Below are 26,010 nucleotides of genomic sequence, written 5' to 3'. Positions count from 1 at the left end.
AAAGGGCACCGTGTTTGTCCGTGAATAACACGGCACACAATGATACTACAGTTCATAAAGCAGACAAGTGAAGGCAGTGGTTTTAAGGGTTCAAAAAACATGACTTTATTATGTGTACATAGCTTCCTCTCTCTCTTTCTCTTTCTCTCCCAAAAAATCACGGTTAGTAATATACCACATGCCGAGGAAAAAGTATACGATAGCTTCAAGTTCCTCCATGTCGCTGTTGTTGTGGCTGTGTTGTGTCTCGTGAAAATATACGTCACCACCATGGCGCGCTTTTATGACGCGTAACTCCGCCTACTATCGCCTACTCCTCCTACTAGTTCCTGGTCTGTTGTGTATAGTGGAAAACCAGAACTGTTCAAAAGCGGGCCGAAGCGACCCGACCCGAAGCGACCCGACCCGAAGCGAGCCGCTGATGGAAAAGCGCCATTAGATGACTGGGTTGGCTGGATGAATGAATGCATGCATGGATGGATGAGTGTTAGGAAGGAGTGTACGGATGGATAGATGAATGAATGAATTAATGTTTAGGAGCTAAAGTTGGATTTGTCCAAGAAACTCATGTCTTATTTTTTCAGTACTACTATAAAAGCACTTCATATTCTTTAACTGTTTACTTTTGTTGTGTTGAAAACACTTGAAGTTACAGTCTGTCTACCAGTTGTCTGAAGTTGTGTGACAGTTTGATTTATTTAATTTACACTACAAAGATTTAAAAGCACTTCATATTGTTAAATGTTTACTTCAAAAAGTAACGCAATAGTTACTTTCCCTAGTAACTAGTTACTTTTATGATGAAGTCATTCAGTTACTAACTCAGTTACTTTTTGGGATAAGTAACTAGTAACTATAACTAATAACTTTTTTAAAGTAACGTGCCCAACACTGATGGTAGTACACGCCGTACTCTTGACAATGTCTCTATTCTTTCATGTTAGTTACTGTCATCAGTGTTGCCCTAAGTCTAAAACGTTGCGGCAATAAACTAGAGGCTGTCTCTCCACAGAGCTGTGAGCTCTACAACATCCGGGCCACCTCCCCTCAGCCTGCGCAGCCAGGACGGGAATGGCGGAGGTAAGTGAGCTAAAAAAGAGGCTTGGAGAGGAGGAATGTAAACGACTAAAACGATCCCGAAACCGCTGTACGTTTGAGACCCGGTGACATCAGGGACCGTAGATAGATAGCGATGTTGACAACCCCAGCAGTGGGTTATAGCGCGGCGTGAGAGGGGCAGTAGATTGATAATAGAGGAAGTCAGTAAAAAAAACGGGGGTATTTTATTTTGTCTCCCGTCTCGTCTCTCCGCGTTAAAGAGCCCATTCCCAGTTTCGCCAGATTGTGGATTGTGCGCTATAGAAAACAATAGGAGACCGGCTTTAAACGCTCTGTGCAGAAGTGTTCCAGGTGCAACAATGCATGTTGACTGTGAAGTTTACGACTTTTTGCATGGATATTCTCGGTATCTTTTTCGGATGTGAGCGTAAAAACCTGCAAAACTATTTCCTTCTCGTTGCCTCTGCACTAGTGAGTCAGAGAGGAAGGGACGTTCAGCACCTAGTCACAGGAGAGCTCCCATGCATGGTCAGCGATGTGGAGAATGAAGCGAAGAAGACGTTGCAACAAACTTGACTTAAGATTTATTGCACGTTAGAATACTGATCTTAAGAAGTTGAAGGTGCATAAGCTTCTGTTTAAACTAACTCTGCACTGTTGAATGCTCCATAGTGAACTGTTTTTATTGCACGTTAGAATACTTATCTTAAGAAGTTGAAGTAGCATAAGCTTCTGTTTAAACTAACTCTGGACTGTTGAATGCTCCTGGTGAACCGTTGTTATTGCACGTTAGAATACTTATCTTAAGAAGTTGAAGGTGCATAAGCTTCTATTTAAACTAACTCTGCACTGTTGAATGCTTCATAGTGAACCGTTGTTTGTAGTAGAAACGAGGACTCAACTTTGATCCCTCTGGTTGACTTCAAAATCACCAAAGTGTCTTTGAACAACAGCTTAAAAGACGCCCTTCTGAGTATCAACACACAACCAAGGAAGGAAACGGGTTGAAAGCTTTCTTTCCCGGCTTTATAGTCGTATCACATTCGTCTATTTTATTTGTTGGATTGAAAATGTGTCGTTTGACTTCGTCTTGAGTTGTCCATGACATTTAATGGCGTTTATGAAAGGTTGAGATGCCTATTGTTGGTTATTTATACTTCCATACTCGCCAATGCTGTATAGTAGATGTACAGTGGGGGAAATAGGTATTCAACGCATCAACAAGTTTTTAATCCAACATATTTTCATTGCACCTATTCGCATGAAATGTAGACCAGACATTGGTATTAACTCAATAGAACTACACAGCTAAAGAAATTGTAACATTCCAATCCGTTAAAAAAAGAAAAAGAAGCATGATTTGCAATACAATGGAATGACACAGGGGGAAAAGTATTGAACACAGTAAGAAAAAGCTAAACTAAATTAGCTATGCCACTAATGAGTTCTCCTCCTACCTGTGCTAATTAGCTGCAAGTAAACAAATCATTTGTCACCAAGCTTTCTGTCAAGAAACATGTCATCTCATGATGGGTAGAGGTAAAGAGCTCTTCCCAGTCCTTCGCAAGATTAACACGATTACTGAGCAGCATACTAATGGCACTGGTTACCTACAGACTTCTCAACTCCTACATTTCCCTATAAGCACCATTGGGGCCACTATCCACAAGTGGAAGGAACATCAGTCCACCATCAACCGGCCACACACAGGAGCTCCTCGCAAGATTTCTGCCCGGACAGTGAGAAAGTTAGTCAGAAGAGTAGCCCAAGAGACCACTCAACAGAGCCCGAGAAAGACCTGGAAGCAGCGGGTACAGTTGTCACTAAGAAAACAATAGGCAACGCACTCCACCGCCACAGTCTCCATTTGCGATCACCCTGGAAGACTCCGTTACTGAAGAAAAGGCATGTTGAAGCTTGTTTGAAGTTTGCTGCAGAACATTTGTCCGTCTATAGTCAATCGGCAGACTTAAATCCAATAGAAAATGAGTGGAAGGAAGTGAAGATCAAGAGGCCCCCCAGATTCTTCAACTTTTGAAGACTGACCATGTTGAAGAACGGGCCAGAATCCCACCTGATCACTGTGAGAGATTCGTTCTTTCATACAGGAAGCGTCTTGAAGCTGTCATTGAAAACAAAGACTTCTCCACCAAGTATTTAATACATTTCGGTTAGCGTGTTCAATAATTCTTTCCTGTGTTATTCCTAACTTTTTTTTAATGAATTGGAGTGTTACAATTTCTTTAGCTGTGTAGTTTTATTGAGGTAATACCAATGTCTGGTCTAAATTTCATGTGAATAGCTGCAATGGAAATATGTTGAATTAAGAACCTGTTGATGTGTTGAATACTTATGCCCCCACTGTACCATTCAGAACGCAGCCCAGTCAGTTGCTCTGGGATACGTTGAATCTATAATGGGATGAACAGGGATCAGCCGCCTCCTGATCCATCATGGTATCACCCATCCCTGTCTGTGGTGTGTTGTGTGTGTGTTTGTGTGTGTGTGTGTGTGTGTGTGTGTGTGCATGCTTGTGTGTGTGTGCGTGCTTGTGTGTGTGTGTGTGTGTGTGTGTGTGTGTGCGTATGTGTGTGTGTGCGTGTGTGACAGCTGATTCACTGGGCTCTGGTGACCACAGACGCAGCCTAGCAGAGATCCTGAGGCAGCAGGGAGATGAAGGGTGGCCGGAGGAGTCCCAGGCCCTAGTGGAGCTGAAGAAGAGCCTCAGGGCTTCGCAGGTCCGCCCGATGACGATGGCAGCTCGCCCCCACACAGTGAGTGACAGCTGCTCTGTGCTCTGCTCTGGTCTACCCTGCCTGCCGTGTCTGACAGGGTAACTAAGGCAGGGAGCAGAGTGTGACACTTAGCAATTACACATGAAACATTTTTTACATTTAATTGAAAGTAATCAATTAAAGGCCAAGTTCTATTTTCGGCATCCTGTAATGGAGGTGAGGTAGGGTTTAATCATCTTCTTCCATCTCTCTCTCTCTCTCTCTCTCTCTCTCTGACCCCCATTCATCCCCTCTCCTTCTCTCTCTCTCTCTCTCTCTCTCTCTCTCTCTCTGAACACCCCTCCCTCTATCCCCCCTCTCTCTCTCTCTCTCTCTCTCTCTCTCTCTCTCTCTCTCTCTTCCTCCATTCTCTCTATGTATCCCCCCCTCTCTCTACCCCCCCCCCCCCCACACCCCATCTCTTCCTACATCCCTCTGTCTCTCTCACTCATCTCTCTCTCTCTCTCTCCCTCCTCTCTCTGCAGGGCAGTGAGATGCCCTTGGAGGACCTTCTGGCGTTGTACGGGTACGAGGTGTCTGACCCGCTGCTGCAGCCGGACAGGGAGCCGAACGAGCTGGCAGCCAGCCTGCCTGACATGACACTGGACAAGGTGAGACCTCACCTGACACTCAGTGAAGTGAAGTGAAGTGAAACTTTATTTATATAGCGCCTTTCGTACATGAATGCAACTCAAAGCACTTTACAATAGAAACAATGATTGAAAACAAGATTACAAAAAGAGGGGGAGATGGGGGGGGGGGGGGGGGACACGAGACAACAGTAGGGGAGGGAGGGGTTACATCTTTGCTTACAAATATATATATATTTATATAAATATTATATATATATATATATGTTACGGTACATGTGGGAACACGGTACATGTGGGAAAACTAGGGTTAGGGTTAGGTGCTAGGGTGCTACGGTTAAGGTTAGGGTTAGGGGTAGCGGTAGGGTTAGGGTTAGACATGCCAGCATGTACCAAATCGACGTAGCACCTAACCCTAACCCTAGTTTTCCCACATGTACCGTATTCCCACATGTACCGTAACATATATATTTGACTCAGTCATGGAAGGATCTGAACCTACATGTGATGGAATGCACCGCTGAGGCCAACCGTGGTTTCACCTTTGCAGGGTTCCCACAGGTCCTTGAAATCCTTGAAAGTTTGTGAATTTGAGTAGTTGACTAGTAAATAAGTCTATGTATTGCTTAACTTTACACATATTTCACCATATATTGTTTTGCTGTGCTGTGGTAGAGAAGGCAAGAGACCATCTAGTGTTCACTCATTCAAGCCTCTCTTTTTAATTCATGTTGTCTGTGAGCGGATAGTTCCTATTATATAAATTCTCATCTAGATCTGTCTCAAACTATGCCGTGTTGAGTCCTTGAATTTGAGGGAATTGAGTCTTGAAAGTCCTTGAAAGGTGCTTGAATTTGATGTTTCAGAAGGTTTGTCTACATGATGATGATGATGATGAATCATTGACTATAGAGAGGAGTTAGGATGAAGACGTCTTGACAGTGTGCCAAGCCACTAAAAACACTCAAAAGAAAAAACAGTCAATGAATCTCTTTCATGTAGCTTTAATTAAACGTATTATGGATTGTATCATAGCATCGTATGATCATAGCATTGTATCATAACATCCTGTCCAACATGCAGTCTGGGTTCCGGCCTGGCCACGGGTGCATCACAGCTACCTTGAAAGTTATGGATGACATTCTCACTTCCTTGGACTCCAAGCAGGTCTGCATCGCTGCCTTTATCGACCTAGCTAAGGCCTTTGATTCTGTCATCCATTCCATCCTTCTACAGAGGCTCTCCAACATTGGTCTCTCGACAAACTCTTGCAACTGGTTTGCCAGCTATCTAACTGACCGAGTTCAGCAAGTGAAGACTGAAAATATCTTGTCAGACCATCTCACCATCTCTAAAGGGGTGCCTCAAGGCTCCATCTTGGGACCAACGTTGTTCTCAATCTACATCAATGATATAGCAAAAGATGCTGGCAAATCCCAGATCCATCTTTATGCTGACGACAACATCTTGTATTGTGCAGGCCCTTCACTCCACTCTGCGGCTTCCACTCTACAACTCAGCCTCACCTCCATTGAGCAGTCTTTTCATCGCCTCCATCTTCTCCTCAACACCAAAAAAACAAAGTGCATTCTTTTCGACCGGAGACCTCGTGTCAGCAGCCCCCCTAAGATCTTCTGTGTTGACGGTTCCGAGCTGGAGTTTGTCTCTTGTTACAAATACCTTGGCCTTTGGCTGGACTCATCCCTGTCCTTCACCACCCACATAAAGCACCTGCAGACAAAAGTCAAAGCTCGCCTAAGCTTTTTATACCGGAACAAGGCCTCCTTCACCCGTGCAGCCAAACATACCCTTGTCAAGATGACCATCCTGCCCATATTCGACTATGGCGATACCATCTATAGGATGGCATCTCAGTCTGCCCTCAGGAAACTCGACACACTCCATCACTCCGCCATTCGTTTTGCCACTGGTGCGCCTTTCACAACTCACCACTGTGATCTGTACACCCTTGTAGACTGGACATCTCTTCACAGCAGACGGCTCTGTCACTGGCTTCATATTATCTACAAATCCATACTTTGCAAAACACCTTTCTACCTCTCATCCCTTCTGCACCTCTCTCACCGCCCCGTCATCGTTCTAAGATCCAGTGATCTTGTCCGACTCACCATCCCCAAAGCCCGTACCGTTGTCGGGCGCAGCACTTTCCGGTTCGCTGCAGCACACGACTGGAACACCTTACAAAACACCCTCAAACTCACCGCCCTCACCTCACTCACTGTTTTCAAACAAATCCTGCAGCGAACCATAGTCGATCAATGCACCTGTTGATCACCGTCTCTCACCCATCCCATAACCCATCACTGCCTCATTTTAAGTACCCCTGCTCCACTACCCCCGCTATCCCTCACCTCCGCTCTTCCTCAACCCTACCTCCTCCGTCTCTCTCCCCTCTCTCTGACTGTTAGTATTTTAATGCATCTGTATTTGCCAGCGTTTTATTGTTTTATTGTTTATTGTATTACTTAACCTTGTTTTATTTCTAGCTCCCCCCCCCCCCCAAAGAGCCATTGCTTTTTGGTCAGGCTGCATTTGCAAATAAGAATTTGTTCTTACATGTTTGCCTGGTTAAATAAAGGTTAAATAAAAAATTTAAAAATAGCTTGATGGAAGTCAAGGTTTAAAGGTTGATGAGTCACTGATGGACTGTTCTGTTCCCAGGATCAGATCTCTAAGGATCTGTTCTCCGGGGAGGATGAGGAGGAGTCATCGGCTGATGACCTCACTCCCTCCGTCACCTCCCATGCCTCGGACCTCCTGCGCCGTCACTTACGAGGTAAGATGACACAGACACTGGCCCCCCTTCCCAGCACTGACCCCACTTAGGACCTCCCATAAATAGCGACCCCACCACTCAGGAGAGTTTTTTCACATGTCAGGATCCTATGTCACTGTTTGATTCTATGTCACTGACAGATCGTTTTATGGGAGGGCAGGACAAAAACTCCACCAAAACTCTGCTCACACCAAACTCATACGGATTAGCAACATTTTTCTTTCGGTTTTTCATATCTCTGAAGTGTAGAAACATTGTGCTCATTAAAAGTTGTAAATGGCTTAAAAAGTAGGGATGCACCGAAAGCACTTTTTCATTTCCGATACTGATTCTGAGTACTGCATTGATAAAAGCATCATTATTCTCCTTCTAAAAACACCATGCTCATGCTGGGAGGGTTCACTTATTGAATAAAGACCCCATTTCATAACTTTGCATGAGAAGAAATACAGTGCCCTCCCTAAGTAATGGGACAGTGAAGCATGTTTCTTTTTTTGACTTAATACTCCAACGAGGAACGTGAGGAGCAACGAGACGTCAAAGAAAGTCAAGGAAGCCATTGTGAGGCTGAAAAAAAAGTTGAGAAAATCTGTTTGGAACATCGTAAAAAATAAAAAAAACACTAGTGAGCTCAGCAAGAAAGACTTCTACAGTGGATGACTGAAGAATGCACACCGTAATTAAGAAAAAAAACCAAATAACTATCAGACAGATCAGAAAGTAGGTAGGACTGAATTTCGTCAGAGACTACCATCCGCAGAATACGTCACCAACCAAACTACAGAGGCGTCACTGCAATGTGCAAACCACTGACTCCTCAAAAAGAATGCTGCGGTGAGGTTACAGTCTGATAAAAAAAGTACCTACAAAAGCCTGCAGAGGTCTGGAAAAATGTATTCTGGGTAGAGAAGACGAATATCTTATACCAGAGTGATTGCAAGAGGAAAGTTTGGAGAATGTTTTGTTTTGCCCATCTGTGAAACATGGTGGAGGGGGGTGTTATGAATGAATGAATGGTCTTTATTGTCATTGATATAGTACAGGTACCAAACAACGAAATTTGGGAGGGGTGGCTCCCCTGGTGCTAGGAAAGAAAAAAAAACTTAAAAAACAAGAAGGGAATGGAGCTGGTTTACATAAATAAAGGCTATGTACACTATCCACTATACTATACTGTACAGATAAAACACTGTGCTGTACTCTATGCTATGCTATACCTATTCTAACATTTCCTATCTCTGAACCTTATGTACCCGAGGGTTGTCATATTGCACATAGTGTTATTGCACATTCATTTAAAGTGTCGCAGTTTGCAGGTTTGAAATGTTCACAGTTGTGTTTCAGTATTGCACTTGATTTCAATCTAGTAGCTGCCATCAAATTGTCTAGATTGTCCAGGGCCTAGAACCTAGGTCTTTGCTGTGTTCAGGGCCTGAATGGCCCTGGGGTAGAAGCTGAGCTTCAGTCTGTTTGTCCTTGCGAACATGGTCCTGAACCGCCTGTCCGAGGGCAGCCGAGCAAAGTGTTCGTACCCAGGGTGGGATGGGTCTCTGGAGATCTTGGAGGCCTTCCTGAGGCAGCGTGTGTTGTACAGCTCTTCCAGAGAGGGGAGGGGGGCGCCGGTGATATTCTGGGCCGATCTCACGACTCTCTGTAGCGCATTCCTCTCTGCGGCTGTGCAGCTGGAGAACCACACGCAGATGCAGTAGGTGAGGATGCTCTCCACTGCGCAGCGGTAGAAGGTCACAAGCATCTCCTGTCCGATGTGGTCTTTCCTGAGGACTCTCAGGAAGTAGAGCCGCTGTTGTGCCTTCTTGATGATGGCTGCTGTGTTGATCTTCCAGGACAGGTCATCCTGTATGTGCACCCCCAGGAATCGGAGGGTTGAGACTCTCTCCACGCTCCCTCCATCGACGAGCAGGGGCTGGACCTCAGATTTTTTCCTCCTGAAGTCCACGATGATTTCCTGGGTCTTTGACTGGTTCAGCAGCAGGTTGTTAACCTTGCACAGCTTGCCCAGCTGCTCCACCTCATCCCTGTACGCCGCCTCGTCCCCCCCCGAGATGCAGCCCACCACGGTGGTGTCGTCTGCAAACTTTACGATGGAGTTGCTGGGGTGGACGGGGGTGAAGTCGTAGGTGTAGAGGTTGTAGAGGATGGGGCTTAGCACGCAGCCCTGGGGGGACCCAGTGCTGAGTCTGAGGGCTGTGGAGGTGTGGGAGCCCACCCGCACCCTCTGGGGGCGGTCAGACAGGAAGTCCTTGATCCATGCACATATAGAGTGTGATAGTCCCAGGTCTAGTAGTTTGGTCACTAGCCTGTCTGGAAGGATGGTGTTGAAGGCAGAGCTGAAGTCCACAAAGAGCAGTCTCGCGTAGCTGTTTCCCCTCTCCAGGTGGGATAGAGTGGAGTGGAGAGTCGTCGCGATGGCGTCCTCTGTGGACCTGTGGGATCCAGTGTTTCCCCTACCATTGCCGCCCCCCCAACGGAACCACCCGCCCCCCTTAGAAAGAGGAATTATTACGGATGTAAACACCAAACATCTGACAAGCAGGCTAAAATATCTGCGTTTTTTAAACGCACCCAACCCGAATCTGGCGAGTGGCAAGCCCATAGGCTTGTTGGTAACATTAGTCCGCCAGTAGTCTCGCATAGTCAAACCTATCTCCACACTTCGTTTCGCACTGTGCCGCGCTGGAGAATAATACAACATTGTGCGCGAGACGAGTGTGTGCGCGAGACGAGTGTGTGCGTGAGATATGGAAGGCCATAAGCGCAATAAACGTCTAGACACATCGTGTCCACACGTACATTTTTCACGTGTCCGTGTCTACGTGATTTTTGACGTGTCCACGCGTAGATTTTTGCCGTGTTGCCTGTCATAGCCTGTCATAGGCAACGGGCTGTTCCATTCTACTGCTGTCTGCAAAATATAGTCCCATTTGCTACTTTGCTACCCATTTGAGTACAGAGGATGCATTTAGGAGTCTAGCGTTAGGAGTTTAGGAGAAGCTACTCTGTAGTCTGCTGGTATGACAGCAGACACTTCTGTATCTCTTGCCAGATGAACAGCCTGCTGCTGGGGGTGGGTATTGTCGATAGCAGAGCACACTGAGGTAATTTAATTTTTCAATAAATATACAGGCTATATATAAATATATATATTTATTTTGAACATTATTGTGTGACAGACAGTGCTGTGGTTTGTAGGCTTGGGACACTGGGTCTCCACAGATTGTTTCTCTATGAAAAAGTGTGGGCTATTGCACAACAAACATGACACAATTGATTACTGAAAGCAAAACTATAGGCCACCAACCACTGGCGTTGCGCAATTATTCTCTTTTTTCTCCCACAGCACTACGCCAATAATAGAGTGTATGGGATAGACATTGACCACTTAATGCTTTTAAAAAATGTATCGTTGACAATTACAAACAAGTGAACCACTATCGAGTTCACACAATGGAACGGTTCACACAACATGCCGTTCTGTATGAAAGAAATGTAGCCTACAAAAATAAAACAAACAACATATCCTGTAGGCTATTAGGCTGCTGTCAGGAGCTGCTCTGTACATGTGGTGTAGGCTATATGCCTATTATTTTAAACGAGCGCGTCTCCGGGCATTCTTCTGCGCAAAGTCCAGTATAACACACTTTAAATCTGCGCGCCCGTCGGCTCTCAATACTAAGAATTGATAACCCAGACAGTCTCTCGCAACGAAATTATTGTGCGTTTAACCAGAAGTGCAACAAATAGCAATTATATTGCAGTGATAAGTAGCAGTATTTACAGCAGTATTTACAGCAATCTATACAGTAAAGTGCAAATGGTAGCGTGATGTGCAGTGGTATATATAAATTGAGATTATATACAGTACAATGTGCAATTGTACAGGCCATGATACATATGATATATGTTGTATATAGTGAAGTATACAAAAATACAGGCTGTGGGCTATGATACACAGGGATGGGCTATGTACAGCATGATCTACACAGAACACAACTGTACGGTATGGTCAGTGAGAAGGTGTAGAGTATAGAGTCAAAAGTCAAAAGTCTGGCAGCTGAGGGGAAGAAGCTGTTGGTGGTCCTGTTGGTTCTGCCCGGGAGGCTGCGGTACCGTGCCCCAGAGTACCACGTAGGAGGGTGAACAGTCCATGGTTGGGGTGAGAAGCGTCTCTGATGATGTTCCGTGCTCCGTAGGCAACGCTTCTCGTATAGCGATCTTGCGACATTGTGCTCCTCAAATATGTCTTTATTAATTTGAGTTTTGAGAAAGATCTCTCTGCACTGGCAACAGTCACAGGTATTATTAAAAACAATTTCAGTGCTGTGGCAACATTGGGGATGCTTGGCAAAATTGACTGATTTTAGATGAGTAGGGTTTGTGCAAGGTCTTTGATTGTGCCACGTTCAATTGCCTAAAATATTTGCGGAGTCCGACAGATCCATGTCTGTTGCGCGCAAAAGTTCACGGGGACACAGAAAAGAAAATCTGTGCAAAATATCTACTGATTAGACCACAACACTGGTTAAAAGTCTTGTTCCAACCAAATAGACTCCAGAATGTGTGTATGTGTGCAGAACATGTATTATGTTAAATAATATATTATAATATATTATACAGGCACACGACCCCCCCGATTAGAGCTGGTGTCTAATGCGGGACACTGAATTCACGGCTTCGAATAATGTATTTGTGGGAACATTCACTAAATGTGCGGTTGCAATTCGAAAGAAAAGCTCGCAATGCCATCCTCACGAAGTTGGTCTGCTTGTGAAACTTTACTCCCCCGCGAGAAGTTTTCAAATCGGCTCGCCTGCAGGGTGTGGCCTTCCATACGTAGCGAAACGTACCCCCTACGCTGTTGTCGACAGCAATGACTCGACACTCCTCATTAATATGTATGAGTGCCTTGATTCAAGGTCCCTCATTGGCTATGATACGCGAGTCCATTTTAGCGGAGTGGGCTTTCCATAGCAATGACGCGACACTCCTCATTAATATGTATGACTGCCTTGATTCAGGGTCCCTCATTGGCTATGACGTGGGACGCGTAAAAAACGTACGTCTTGACGCATCAAAATATCCCGTGTGAAGACGGCAAAATACGACGTGTTAACGCGAGATTAGAGAGTCGATTTTAGCGGAGATGGCCTTCCATATGAGACGAGTGTGTGCGCGAGACGAGTGTGTGCGCGAGACGAGTGTGTGCGCGAGACGAGTGTGTGCGCGAGACGAGTGTGTGCGCGAGACGAGTGTGTGCGCGAGACGAGTGTGTGCGCGAGACGAGTGTGTGCGCGAGTGTGCGCGAGACGCGAGAGAGTTTTTGCGTGAGAGTCTGCAGATGAAAGTAAGCAAGTTGAAACGTTAGCAAATATAATTGCTGAGTGTTCTGACAGAGAAAGTTGTTTCAAATTGGTCGTTATTATTGTGACTAGAAAGTGTGTGACTATAATTCCATGGTGTAAATAGTCAAAGAACTAGCTAGCTAGCTCAGAGGTGATGAGATGAGCTAGTCTGCTGCACACTTGCCAGCTAAAGAGCTAACTGGAGGCACTTGACTTTATTATTTTAGTTAAAGTAGATATACAATCTTTCTTATTCTGCTAGAATTGGGCTTCATGGTAATACCATAATGGCATATTTACAGTACATGGACAGTGGATTGAAGCATTGGAAATGTCTTTTTTTATTTTTTTATAGTTGGACATGATCTTTTTTCAGGTGAGAGTAATGTCAAAATGACATTATCTGACTGCATTGCCCACAGCAATCCAAAAGCTATTATAATTATGTTATAAATTGATATGGATCAATTTATACCTCTTATTAGATTAGAAATACTCTGGTTGTTATGTTTGCCTTTTGGTTGACAGCAAAAGGGAGAGAGGAGGATAGAGAGGGAGAGAAGGAGAAGGAGACAGCAAGAACCAGGTGAGAAAGTGGACAGGTAGTCAAGACCACATAAGTAAGTAGCCTTGTGAACCGATGGTTCTGGAGCCTAACGGCCCATAGGGCAGGAGCCTATCTCCTGTTTCCGTAGCGTGAGGCGGCTTAATGTACAAGTACACCCCCTGGACATGACGCTGGTATGTCGCAGGGTCCATGCCACCCCAATTCCAATTCAATGCCAATTCCAATTCCACGGTCCATGCCACCCCCCCAAGGCAGCAAACCTAGGGGAAACACTGCGCTCTGTAGGCGAACTGGTATGGATCCAGGTTGGGCGGGAGGCGTGTGACTATGTGGGCCCGGACTAGTTTCTCGAAGCACTTCATGATGATTGGTGTGAGTGCCACCGGGCGGTAGTCGTTTAGGCAGCTCACCGTGCTTTTCTTCGGGACTGGGATGATAGTTGAGGTTTTCAGGCAGGGTGGGATGGTGGCCTGGGACAGGGAGGGACTGGTTGAAGATGTTGGTGAAAACCCCGGCCAGCTGGTCGGCGCAGTCCCTCAGCACCCGTCCCAGGACGCCATCCGGCCCTGAGGCTTTCCTGGGGTCCACCGCCTTCAGCACGCGTCTCACTTCATGCTCTGTGAGGGTGAGGCTGCTGAGAGCTGGAGAGAGTGGTGTTTGTGTTGTGGTTACCTCCGTTCGCCCCTCGTCGAACCGGGCGTAGAAGGAGTTCAGCTTTTCCGCCAGCAGGGGGTCGTCCTCTGCGGCTGTGAGCCTGTTGGCTCTGAAGTTTGTCATGTGCTGAACCCCCTGCCACACCCGCCTGGAGTCGTTGCTCAGGAAGCATTCCTCAATCTTCTCTCTGTGGTCTGCCTTGGCCTCTTTGATGCCGCGCTTTAGGTTAGCCCTGGTGGTGCTGTACAGCAGTGTGTCCTTCGCTGAGAAGGCGTTGTCCCTCTCCTTGAGCAGTTTTTGGACCTTCCCAGTCATCCATGGCTTCGTGTTGGGGTAGACCCGGACCCGTTTGTCCACGGTGGCTGAGTTGGTGCAGTTCACTATGTGGTTCAGAACCGACGACGTGAACTGTTCCAGGTCCTCATGCTCATATTCCTGCCATGAGGTGTCATTCAGGCAGATCTGCAGTGGAGCGGACCCTGCTGGCCAGGTTCTGACAGTCTTAGTGGTGATGGGAGCACTTTTCCTCATGGGAGTGTAGGCTGGGATCAGGAGGATTGACACATGGTCAGACATGCCTAGATGAGCTAGCGGTCTAGCCTTGTAGGCAAGGCTAGACCGCTTTTTTCTCCTCTTGTTGCACATTTAACATGCTGATAGAACTTCGGTAGTACTACCTTCAGGTCAGCATGATTGTCAGTGTCAGTGGATGACCGAAGAATGCACACCATAATTAAGAAAAACCCCAAAAGAACTATCAGACAGATCAGAAAGTAGGTAGGACTGAATCCGCAGAATACGTCACCAACCAAACTAAAGAGGCTTCGCTGCAATGTGCAAACCACTGACTCCTCAAAAAGAATGCTGGGGTGAGGTTATAGTCTGATTTTAAAAAAAGTACCTACAAAAGCCTGCAGAGGTCTGGAAAAATGTATTCTGGGTAGAGAAGACGAATATCTTATACCAGAGTGATTGCAAGAGGAAGGTTTGGAGAATGTTTAGTTTTGCCCATCTGTGAAACATGGTGGGGGGGGGTGTTATGGTTTGGGCATGGATAGCTGCCACTAACTTGTCTTAATTGATGACGGCAATGTATTTTGAAGCCGTCAGGAAATGCCTCCGAATTCACACAGTAAGACAATAACCCTAAACATACTGCTTATAGCAGCAAGGGGGTTTTCAGATAAAATATTTTTCAGATATTTCAACAAATGGAAAGTTTTTTACTGGCTGAGCCAATGGTCAGATTTAAATCCAATTTAACATGCATTGCATTTCCTGATGATAAGATTTTAAGAAAAAGACCTATTAGAAATTGTTTGGAAATTTGGAAATGATATTAATCTGTCCCATTACTTTTGGTACCCTGCAATAGAGGGACTATGTATAAAACATAGAAATTGTCATTTCTAAATGATCAAAACAATCCAATATGTACACAAATACTATCAAATACAAGATGAAAATCAATTCTTTAGTTTTGGAGTTTTGAGCGAAAATAATAAAAAAAAATCTTCACACAGAGGGCCCTGTACATACAACATGCTTAATGAAGTTGGTGGTGTTGAAATGTGAATGATAGGGCCGCACCTCAAAGCACTGAGGTGCCCTGCACATTTTGCAAATGTTGTCTTACTGGTGTCAGTATCAAGCGTGGAGTGGTTCCAGACCACAGACATGGTTGTTATTGTTGTCACCACACTCATGTATCTTCTCACCTGTGCAGCTGTCAGTTTGACACGTGTTTGGCACCTTTTTAGGACAGCTTGCTCCTTGCCATCGGATCGGTAAATAGCATTCCCTATCTCTGATTCCATGTCCAGCATTCCAATATCGGCCCGATTCCGATGTTCAGATCGGTGCATCTCCATTACACTTTACATTACACATCTCTAATACACTTTATTTGCCTCTGTCCTGGGCCTCAGTTATAAAAAGGTTGGGTACGGATGAAACACAGAAAGTGCTTACGCACAAAAATATTCTGATTTATAAGACCCACGCTGGTTTCCCTTCATAAATCATAATCATCTCTACATTTTGCGCATGTGACCGAGCGTCTTGTCCCACCCTTTTTAGAAAGAGGCGTACGCCTTCTTTTATCTTTTATTATCTTTTTATCTAATCTTACAAATGCGTTGCTAGGAGTGGCGCAAAAACACCATCCTGACATCTGTAGTAGTAACGCTAATCTATTACTGCGTGGTCATTGGTCAGAACTGTAGGCTGAAACAGTCCCCAAGGACTGGCGCCAGTAGTAAGTGAAGGGAGTGGCACATCTGTGGTATATACAGTCAGTACTATCATCCTCTCAAGTCTTTCTTCTGGATTGATATGAATCAGACTGCTTCTTTGTGTTGACACACGATACCTTCTGTGACATTGTGTGACCTGCTACCATGTTTACATTTACAATTGACATTTACATTTTTGATCTAGCAGATGCTTTTATCCAAAGTGACTTACAACAAGTACATGTGTCTAAAGTAAATGAATCCTCTGTACATCAGTCATCATAAGAAACAATTCGGTTGTTAAGTCGTGACGTGTTTCCGGGTCCAACATTGGCTGAGGCGCTCTCTTCGAAATGCCGCAGTAATAATAATAATTAATTGTATTTCAGGCATGATAATCGCTCACCTTTCGGCGAAATTCGCTGTTTTGAATCCAAAATAGGTGACCTACATTAATCCTTTTTTTTTTTTTTGTGACCACCACTAGAGTACCACTAGAGTAAATCTAAAAGAAATCAGATATGAGCACATGGAAGCTAATTTTTCCACACAAAAAACTTTCCGCCGGGACCGCCTAGCAGGTTCCGGGTCTCGTATCCTTCTCACCTTTTTCACCCCGACCCATTTTCATGCCTGGTATTTGTATAGCGCTTTTCCGAGGCTCAAAGATGCTGACAATATGTGACGCGATCTGGTGGAATGATCAAGGAGGGGGCAAAGTAATTTTTCTGTTTTTTACATATGCTTAAACTACAGATTGTAAGCTTTCAAATGATGCGTCATACATAGACATCGGGGGAAAATGTAAGACAACATGAGTATTTGAAACTTGTTAACCCTGAAAACTAAATCCTGAGAAAACGGCTTTCAAAGATGTGGGACTTTTTCACACCTTCACATCGGCAGGTAATGGGCGGTAACAATAGCTGGTCAACCCCACCCCCAACCACTCCCCCTCTAGATTGACAGCTATCAGCTGTCAATACCTGTCAGTATTGGTCACTGGGTCAGACAGCTATAGTTATACAGCTATAACATTATTACCTAGCAAGGTATTACCTAAGCTAATTACCCAGCTTATTATTATTTATGGTTGTTGTAACTGTTATTGTTAGTCTTTTAATGATACAAAAGTCAGAATTTATTTTACAGTACATAATAAAAAAAAATCGCTTTGGTTCTTCAACAAGGTACATAGTCACAATAATAAGTAATAAAGTGATAAGTATAAGTGATGGTAGTCGCACTACAGCAGAACAATAGTGCGACAAGCTGTGCAAAGTACAATCAGTGTGCAAACATTAGTGTTAGTCACTGGGTCAGATAGACTTTTCAAAGAGAACTTTACAGTAGATATTGCTAACATTATCACCTAGCAATGTTATTACTGTAGCTAATTAGCCAGCTTATTATTATGGAGGCATTAAGAGTAATTTGCTGATGTCTTGTGCTGGAAATAGTGTAGTGCTCAGTAGTCAATGTCCAGCCTTATAGTTCAGTTTCAAGTTTCAAGTATAGTTGGAACTGAGAACATACAACAGACTATACACAGGTAAGCATGCAAGGTCTGTGAATTGACTATCAATAGATAATAAATCATGACACAGTTCAAAATGCTGTATCTATGCCCAACTGTTCTTGTTATTCAACACAATATTGCCAGTGAGTTGTTGAGCTGCTGTGTCTGGTGGGGTGGAGGTCTTCAAAGCTGCAACAGAAAGAAGATAGTATATTAAAATATTGCCTACAGTTACTGGCACTCCATATTCATAAAATACTACCATTAGTACAGCGGCTTAGCACAACATTCGTGCACTTTTTGAAGAAAGCATGACATTTCTACCATAGTTAGTACATACCATAAGGTTTATTTTCAGATGTGGAGGGAAGTCAGATTCGACCCCAGAGGCCCGGGAGAGGTCAAATTCAAGATGGCCGCCAGGCCACCGTGTCTAATGTTCAAACACGCTTAATTTTAGAACCAAACAGAGTAGAAAAACACTTTAGGTGTCCTTTCCAACTAAGTTAGGGATGCCCATTCATTTGGTGATACTTTTGAGATCGCCAGAATTCAAGAAAATGCATTTAGGTCAAGGTCAAGGTCAAATTACATTGAAATTACGTGATTACATGAAACTTTGCTTCTATTTTGATAGGCTACTATTGTTATGGTTAGTGTAGAGAAGTAGTACACACTATGCAGACGTAGGCAGGCGAAGGATGCAAAAAGGTGGTTTATTTCCAAAACAAAATTGTACGGAACTCAAGGTACACACAACCAACAAACTAATGACAAACCGACGAAAGACAAGGGAAGACATGAGGGGATATACAGGGAGCAAACATTCAAGCAGACATGAGGCAGGTGAAGGACAAGACCAAACACAAGTGGAGACAATTACACATACTGTAATCATAGGACACGAACAGAACAATACACAGAGCTGCCAACAGGGGGAGCCTAAGAAACACAGGAAAGTGACTGACACGGGAACTGGGAGACCAGAAGACTGGAGGGACAAGAGAAGAGACACCACACAAGACATTAGACCATAGCAAACCACGAGACCAACACAACACAAGACCAGAACAGAACTAGAACACAGAACACATGGGGCCCTATTATGCACTTCATAAGTCTTAAGCAATAAGACGAGGCGGTAGATCTAAACTTAAGACGTGGAGGCGTGGTCAAGGCCACTTTGCTATTATGCGTGCGGTAGTGGGCGCCTAAGACCCGGCGCTAAGCCCAGAAATTAGTCATGGGTGTGTTTTGGGCGTCTTCTCAATCAACCCAATCAGCATGCCAGGTGCCATTCCCTTTAAGAACCGGCTGCGTTAAGTCATAAGCGCTATGCTATTATGCAGTTCATAGGCGCTAGACTTCATGCACGTTTTGAAACACGAGCGCGCCTCCGCGGTTTGCGCATGCGCGCTGACCCACTTCTTAAGAAGTCGGTCGGCGCACATGCGCAAACCGCGGAGGCGCGCTCGTGTTTCAAAACGTGCATGAAGTCTAGCGCCTAAGAACTTTTCAAACCCCTTCTTAGCGCTAGGCGCAAAGTCAGATCGCATAATAGCAGGGGCGCCTAGCGCACTTCATTAACATATGAACACTCCCACAATGAGTAATATATGCACGGGAGTCTTACGTCTTATGTGTGGGCGCCTAGCGACACCTGCATAATAGCAGTAGCGCGTATGAAGCGCATAATAAGGGTGGCGGTAGGTCTTAACCTGGCGGTGCGTCTTAATTAAGACTTAAGACGGCAAGTTAAGAAGTGCATAATAGGGCCCAAAGTCTCTGAGGTGGAGGTGGTGGCAGGGGTGATGATGTGGAGGGCAGAGTTCAAGTGGACGGTAACAAGTTGAGACACAGTTCATGAAGGCAGTGACAAGGTGTGAGGCGGTCCTGGGGGGTGGGGCAAGGGAGTGGCAAAGTCTCGGAAGGGTGACAGGGAAAAGAGTCTATAATGATGGAGACAAGGGCTAGGTTCACAGTATGTTGTCATGGGAGGAGACAGGGGCAAGTGTCCCAGCAAGGAAGCAGGGCGGAGTCACAGAGCGGGGCAAGGTGGAGCAGGGCAAATTGTAAGAACTATCAACTAACAACTATCAAAATCTAACAATCTCCAGAACAAAAGCACAGATCAGTGCACTTAAGTGCAGCTTTGGCACACTTGCACCGTCCAGTGCACCCTTTCTCACAACGACAGCGGATCAACTCATGACACGATTTAGAGGCTTCAGGGAGAGTGGTCCAGAGCGGATGCCAACCAGTTTCTTCCTTTGTCCAGCCCCAGTCAGATGGCTCGGGCATCTTTGGATCCAGGACCAGTGCCTGGTTCCAACAGTTGGCCTGGTAGCAAGTGCGCTTGATGTGCTCTTTGAGGGCTGCCTGGGTTGGAGGAATGTTTTCTAAAGTTCTGGACTTCTGTGTGAAGAGCTGTTTCCTGGCATCATTCACCTCCGTGCTCTCACTGGTTCGGTCATACATTAGCACCACAAATCTTTCTAGCAGTAATTTTGACTCTTCACTGACCTCACCTGGCATGCACAGGAGTTCATTGAAAGCATCATTGACCTCTGGGAAAGACTTCCAAGTCTCCCAGGCAGTCTTCTTTCCTCGGCCAGCGAATGTAGAGACAGTGTCACACCCAGTGAAAGCATGAAAGACTGGGAGAGTCTGGCACTGTATGGGACTCATTGTGGCAACCATTTGGTGAACAGCTATGTACCTAAAGCTTGACCCGACACCAAAGGCAACCCACAGCTCATCAGGAGCTATTTTGCTAAATGAAGCCACAGCCAGTACCACCACATCGGTATCAACGGTACGTATGGTCACCTTCTTACACCCCTTCTGCACAGCATCTGCCACATGCAGAAGTAGACGAGTGTCTGCCTCCTCTTGTGAACATGGGGCAAGGCAGGCCAAGCATAACTCAGCGGGAGAGCAGAGGACTCCAGTTCCAACTGTTGCATACAGTTCCTTGCCCTGTGGTAGAGGTAGATGAACAGCTTTGTGTGACAGGAAAGAAAACAACTCCGTTTTGTTCTCATCGCATCGAAGGAAGTCCTTCCAGTTCTTAGGCATCACAGTAGGAGGAGCCACCCTTTTCCTGGTGCCCTTTCCCCTCTTCTGTCTGGTTGAGGCTTTCAGGCTGGCAGGTAGATATACATCCCAGACAAGGTCAACGCGGGTGCTTTTCTGATGTTGAGCAGAGATGTATGGTGCAAACACTGTTTCTCCATACTCTTCAAATGTTCTTGATGTGCTAGGATTTAGCATTTGAACCACCGCTGCACCATCAAGAATTACTGCATCAGCTACAGGCACACTCTTGTTTTCGTGCAGATCTGACTCCAGGCAGCGAAGTAGATCTGCTTTAACCCCAATCCGAAGTTTTCCTCCAGTTGACAGAGCTGGTGGGGCTGCCTGGTTTTCATGGGAGAAGAAATTTTGTATGTCTCCATCTCGTGTTTGACAGGAGATGTACAGCCTTGAAAAGAGACCACAGTCACTCTTCAGTGCTGCAAGTTGTGCCTTGTCTTTTGACTTTATTTTGACAGGTGGCCTACTGAACAGTGGCAACTTGTTCTTTCGAAGTGTCTGCGTGACAGGTGTTGTACACTGTTCTAGCCTTTCTGTCACAAACTTGCTGTACTGCTCCTCACCAAGGGTCTCGATCCTTCTCACAGTTTCAGCCACTTGGGTGTCCATGATGTCCCTTGTGTCAATGACTAGTAGGTCTTGGCTGTGTTCTAGAAAATGATTCCCCATCTCTTCCAGCACTGTCACAAGTGCCTTAACCTCCTTCAGGAATGCTGCTTGCACACCAGAGTGTTGGTCATGGTGATTGTGTCCAGTGTCACTAACTCCATGCTGTTGCTTTATTGCCTGTTCCTCAAACTCTTTAGTGATCCTGGCGATTTCTGGCCCTGCTACCATCCAGCGTCTGAGCGCTCCTGGATTGCCAGTCAGTCCAATAGCCCCACCAGAACCTTTCACCATTGCGTTGTTCTGCTCATGGGACTGGTCAAGTGCAATGGCAGAGAACTTATTGCTGGTTTTGTGCACCACAACATTTCCAGACTTGAATTCTGCTAGGACATCTGGGTGTTTTTCAGCAAGAGTCATCATGTCACGGATGTGTATGGGAAGCCATCTGCTATAGTGTGTGTGATCTAGGGCGAACATCCAGGGAATGATTTGCCTCAGGGATTCCACGTACAGCAGGAAGTTACCTTCACGAAGTGACCTGATGTACCGCAGCAAGAGAATCTCCAATGACAGGGTCTTAAGCCAGTAATCAAAGTGAACACTGGCTTTTGCTCGCTGTATGCACCACTCATCAAAAGATGGACTATCAGGTGGCACGGCATCAGTATCATCAGATGAGCAGTCTTCACTGTAAGCTTGTTGGAGGAGTGTGTAGAGGCTTGCAGCTGTGACCTGGTGTGCATGGCGGGTCTTGCTAGCTAGCAAACTCATTCCCGGCTATAATCAAATTCAATGTCTTTGCATGTTACAGTTAGGAACTAAGGCTTTACTCAAGTGTACTAATATTGTCTGTTCATAGTAAGTCAGTTTACTTGTTATATTTACCTGTTGATATTTCATCAGAAGTGCTCTCTGTCTCGTGCATACTGCACTATCACGGAGTGTTGGCGTTACTACTGGTAACCGTAGCTACTGGTGCCCTAGAGGGCCATCTGCTGATAACTCTGTGCTTAGCAGGAATAAATAAAATAAAATAACCACACATCCCAGTAAATAATAACTAATAACTGAATAATGCAGGGCAATAAAAACATTTTTTTCCCTCATAAATACAGAGTTCATAAATAAAATGAAATTTTCTGAGGTAAATGTTTACATAGACCTTGACCTAAATGCATTTTCTTGAATTCTGGCAATCTCAAAAGTATCACCAAATGAATGGGCATCCCTAACTTAGTTGGAAAGGACACCTAAAGTGTTTTTCTACTCTGTTTGGTTCTAAAATTAAGCGTGTTTGAACATTAGACACAGTGGCCTGGCGGCCATCTTGAATTTTACCTCTCCCGGGCCTCTGGGGTCAAATCTGACTTCCCTCCACATCTGAAAACAAACCTTATGGTATGTACTAACTATGGTAGAAATGTCATGCTTTCTTCAAAAAGTGCACAATTCCTCATAATATGAGGAACAGCTAAGCCGCTGTACTACATACCATGTTCATAAAATAGCTAGCCTAATACATGACAATGATAATTACCTAAAGTGCTCAGAGTAGTGTTAGCGGCTAGCGGCTAGCTCGTTCATAACAAAGAAAGCAACAGATGTTTTTAAACTTTTAACATTTCTGTAATCTATTACACTTGACATGTTACAGTATTCCAGTATTACACACTGAACATGAGTCTTACACACAACTTTTACAACGTAGACATACTAACCGTACTTACAACTTAGACAGACATTTCCGAGCTACAATGCTAGCATGCTAACAACAATGGTGGCCAGGAACAATGTGCTTTCAGTTAGTTGCTAGTGGGTAATAATAAAGAAATGTCTAAATACACGAACACACTGGTTTCAACTAGTAACTAACTTAACTAACAAATTCGCTATGTACATAAATAGATCTGGCTCATAATAGATCTTACCTTACGAGTCTTAGTGGAGTAAACAAACAAGCACTCTGCTTCCTGACTCCTCTCGTAGCCAAATCGATCGACCAATGAGAAACAACCTGGAACCAGTTCCTCCCCTCCCACAAGGGAGGATTTCTCAGGAGGATTCAGGCTAAAAATAAGCTTATTTTGTTGATTAGAAGTACACGTATTTAACTATCGTAAAACTGCTCGAAAAAATAACGAGTGGGTAGTTCAAAACCTTAACTTGTGTCTGGTGACAAAAAAACGAAATCAGATTTTTTGGTCTAAAAGACTTTGAACGCAAATTTGAAGCCTTTGCACTTTGCGCCCGTTTTGCAACTCCATGACGTCACGTCACATATGGGAGAAATGGGAAAGTGCTGCGTCCCTTGTTGTACGAATAGATCCGAGTCTAAAAGACGATTGAACTGTCATTCTACCGCTTTAGTACACTGGTACTCTGGTGCGAGGAAGTTTTGTATTTGGACCCCGTAAATTGTTAAACGTCACACCTGACGTCAGACTGAATTGTGTGTTCCCCAGCTCACTCCCTAGCAGACGGAGACAAGGACACCATCAGCTCCTCTGATGAAGACTCAGACGACGACGCCTCCGTTCCCTCTAACGACGGCCGCAAGGTGAGAAGGGGGTGGGGGGGGGTCTGAGGGGATGACGGTATGACGTTTTGACTTGTCTTTATTCTTGTATGACTGACACACGTGTTTTCCTGTGTTCATCAGGATATCATGGTGGGCTCCATGTACCAAGCCAAGATCCCTCCTCTCAGCCCCTATGCCTACCAGGAGAGAGGTAACTATTCCCCTATGCCTTAGATAGTATACAGTGCCCTCCATACGTATTAGAAAGAGGAAGCGTGTTGCCTTCTTCTAGCTCTATACTGATTTCTATACAGTTTGGAAATCAAACAAGTCCCCCTTGTGTCATACGTAGTCCCCCTGTTTCAGGGAACCAGTAGTATTGGACAGTTGGTTTGACGTGGTCGACGTTGGCCTGGTGTTTCTGGTTAGTCAGGCGTGTCCTGTCACGTCATTTGCGCAGGCATAAGAGAGATGTCAGCGTCTAGTATTGATTTTGGCCTTTACGTTTTCCTTTGGAGTCTGTAATTGGTGTCTGTCAACATGAAGACCAAAGGGTCGTCACCGCAAGTCAAGGAAACCATTATTGGGCTGAGAAACCAGAAGGAACTTCAAACATATCCAAACGCTTAGGCTTACTAACAACAACCATTTGGAACATCATCCAAAATAGGAAGAACATTGGTGAGCTATAAAGTTTGCTATAAAGTACCTAAAAGAGCCCGGAAAAGAGTTTGGAAAAAGTCTTGTGGACAGATGAGACAAATATTAACATGAAGGCAAGTGTGAAGTGTGGAGAAAAACAGGAACTACCCAAAACACCTCATCTGTGAAACGTGGTGGAGGGAGCGTTATGGCTTGTCTTCATTGATGACGTAACTGCTGACAGGAGAATGGATTCTGAAGTGTACAGAAACAGCTTGTCTGCTGAAGTATGAGCAAGAGGGAGGTTAGAGAGGCCGGCTAGCAATCGGAAGGATCCTGGCCTCAGGAGTGAGCTGGTGACTGGAGGGTTGCAGGCATCATATCTAATGTGCCTACCACTGCCGTTGTGCCATTGAGCAAGGCACTTAACCTCTAATTGCTCCAGGGGCACTGACTATGTCTGAGCCTGTGCCTAGGGCAGAAAATAACATTTCGTTGGACAATGACAAAAAGGTTGAATCTAATCTAATTTTATAGGGCGGCACTTCATCATACAGCAAGACAATGACCCGTAAACATTTCCATAGCAACTAGGGAGCTTTTTAGGTCAATCTCCAGATTTGAATCCAATTACAAACAAGCAACATTTTATTTGCTGAAGAGGGAACTTAAGGCAAAAGGACCTCAAAGCAACAGCTGAAGATGGCAGAGCATGACCAGGGCATATACCCAGCATCTGGTGGGTTGGGTCGCAGACTTCAGCCACTTATTGCATGCAAAGGATGACCAAATACTAAACATGAGCACTTTATTTGGACATTATATGATGATAGAATATTTTTTCAATATTTTTGGAGCATTTTTGGGGAATATGTTTATACTTTATAAACAGTGAAACCCATCTGAAAGACAAAAACATTGAATTAAAGCTGAGAATCTCTTCTAATTGTGTGATTTAAAATGTTTGAGTATGGAGCTAAAAGAAGACAAAATGCTTCCTCTTTCCAATATTTATGCAGGGCACTGTACAGGGGCGGCGCTAGGGGGTGGCTACTTGGGCTCAAGCCCCGGATGTTTTCTGAAAAGCCCCGAATGTTTTACTTTAAAAAAAACTAAAAAAACGTGAGTAACGTGCAGTACTGGAGTCCAACAGAGAGGCAGCAGCTGCGCGACATTAGCCTGCGTACTGCGTAGCCTGCCCTGCCCTGAAGAAGAAGTGATCTCAATCAGTGCCTCTCAATCAGTGCCTGACAAAAGTGTAAGGATGGATATCCGAACGTTTTTTTCAAAAAAACAATCGCCAAGAACTGTTGCAGCAGCAGTATCAGCAGCTGACAACAATGACATCACCAGCAGTGATGACATAGATGATGTTTCAGGTTTGTGAATCTTATTAGAAAGGTGACTGACTCTTTGACACTACTTTTCCGGTTTGCTAATGCTAGCTGGCTAAAGTGGCTATCATAACATAACATTATGTTATAATGAAAATGAAGCAAGGTACTGTTACGGTACATGGTAAGATATCAAACAAAGGATAATACTTATACAAATAAAGTGAATAACAGGCTGATAGTCTTTGATATCTGC

General features: G+C 44.8%; 1 protein-coding gene across 1 annotated transcript in view; it reads left to right on the top strand.

Annotated features, from left to right (window-relative positions):
• Positions 1–3,806: 3,806 nt before the first annotated feature.
• Positions 3,807–26,010, top strand: part of mier2 (mesoderm induction early response 1, family member 2) — a gene marked incomplete at both ends in the record, with an annotated part of 39,811 nt that continues 17,607 nt past the window's right edge. Inside the window, 5 exons of the mRNA XM_080536053.1 lie at positions 3,807–3,833; positions 4,319–4,444; positions 7,106–7,220; positions 23,723–23,817; positions 23,920–23,989. Of these exons, the coding sequence (XP_080392179.1) occupies positions 3,807–3,833; positions 4,319–4,444; positions 7,106–7,220; positions 23,723–23,817; positions 23,920–23,989 (433 nt within the window). The remainder of the gene's footprint in view (positions 3,834–4,318; positions 4,445–7,105; positions 7,221–23,722; positions 23,818–23,919; positions 23,990–26,010) is intronic.

Source organism: Nansenia antarctica (assembly GCF_963989245.1).
Source record: "Nansenia antarctica genome assembly, chromosome: 7".
NCBI classification, from domain to species: Eukaryota; Metazoa; Chordata; class Actinopteri; order Argentiniformes; family Microstomatidae; genus Nansenia; species Nansenia antarctica.
The sequence above is the reverse complement of the archived record's forward strand: the minus strand, read 5'-3'. Positions and strand labels throughout refer to the sequence as shown.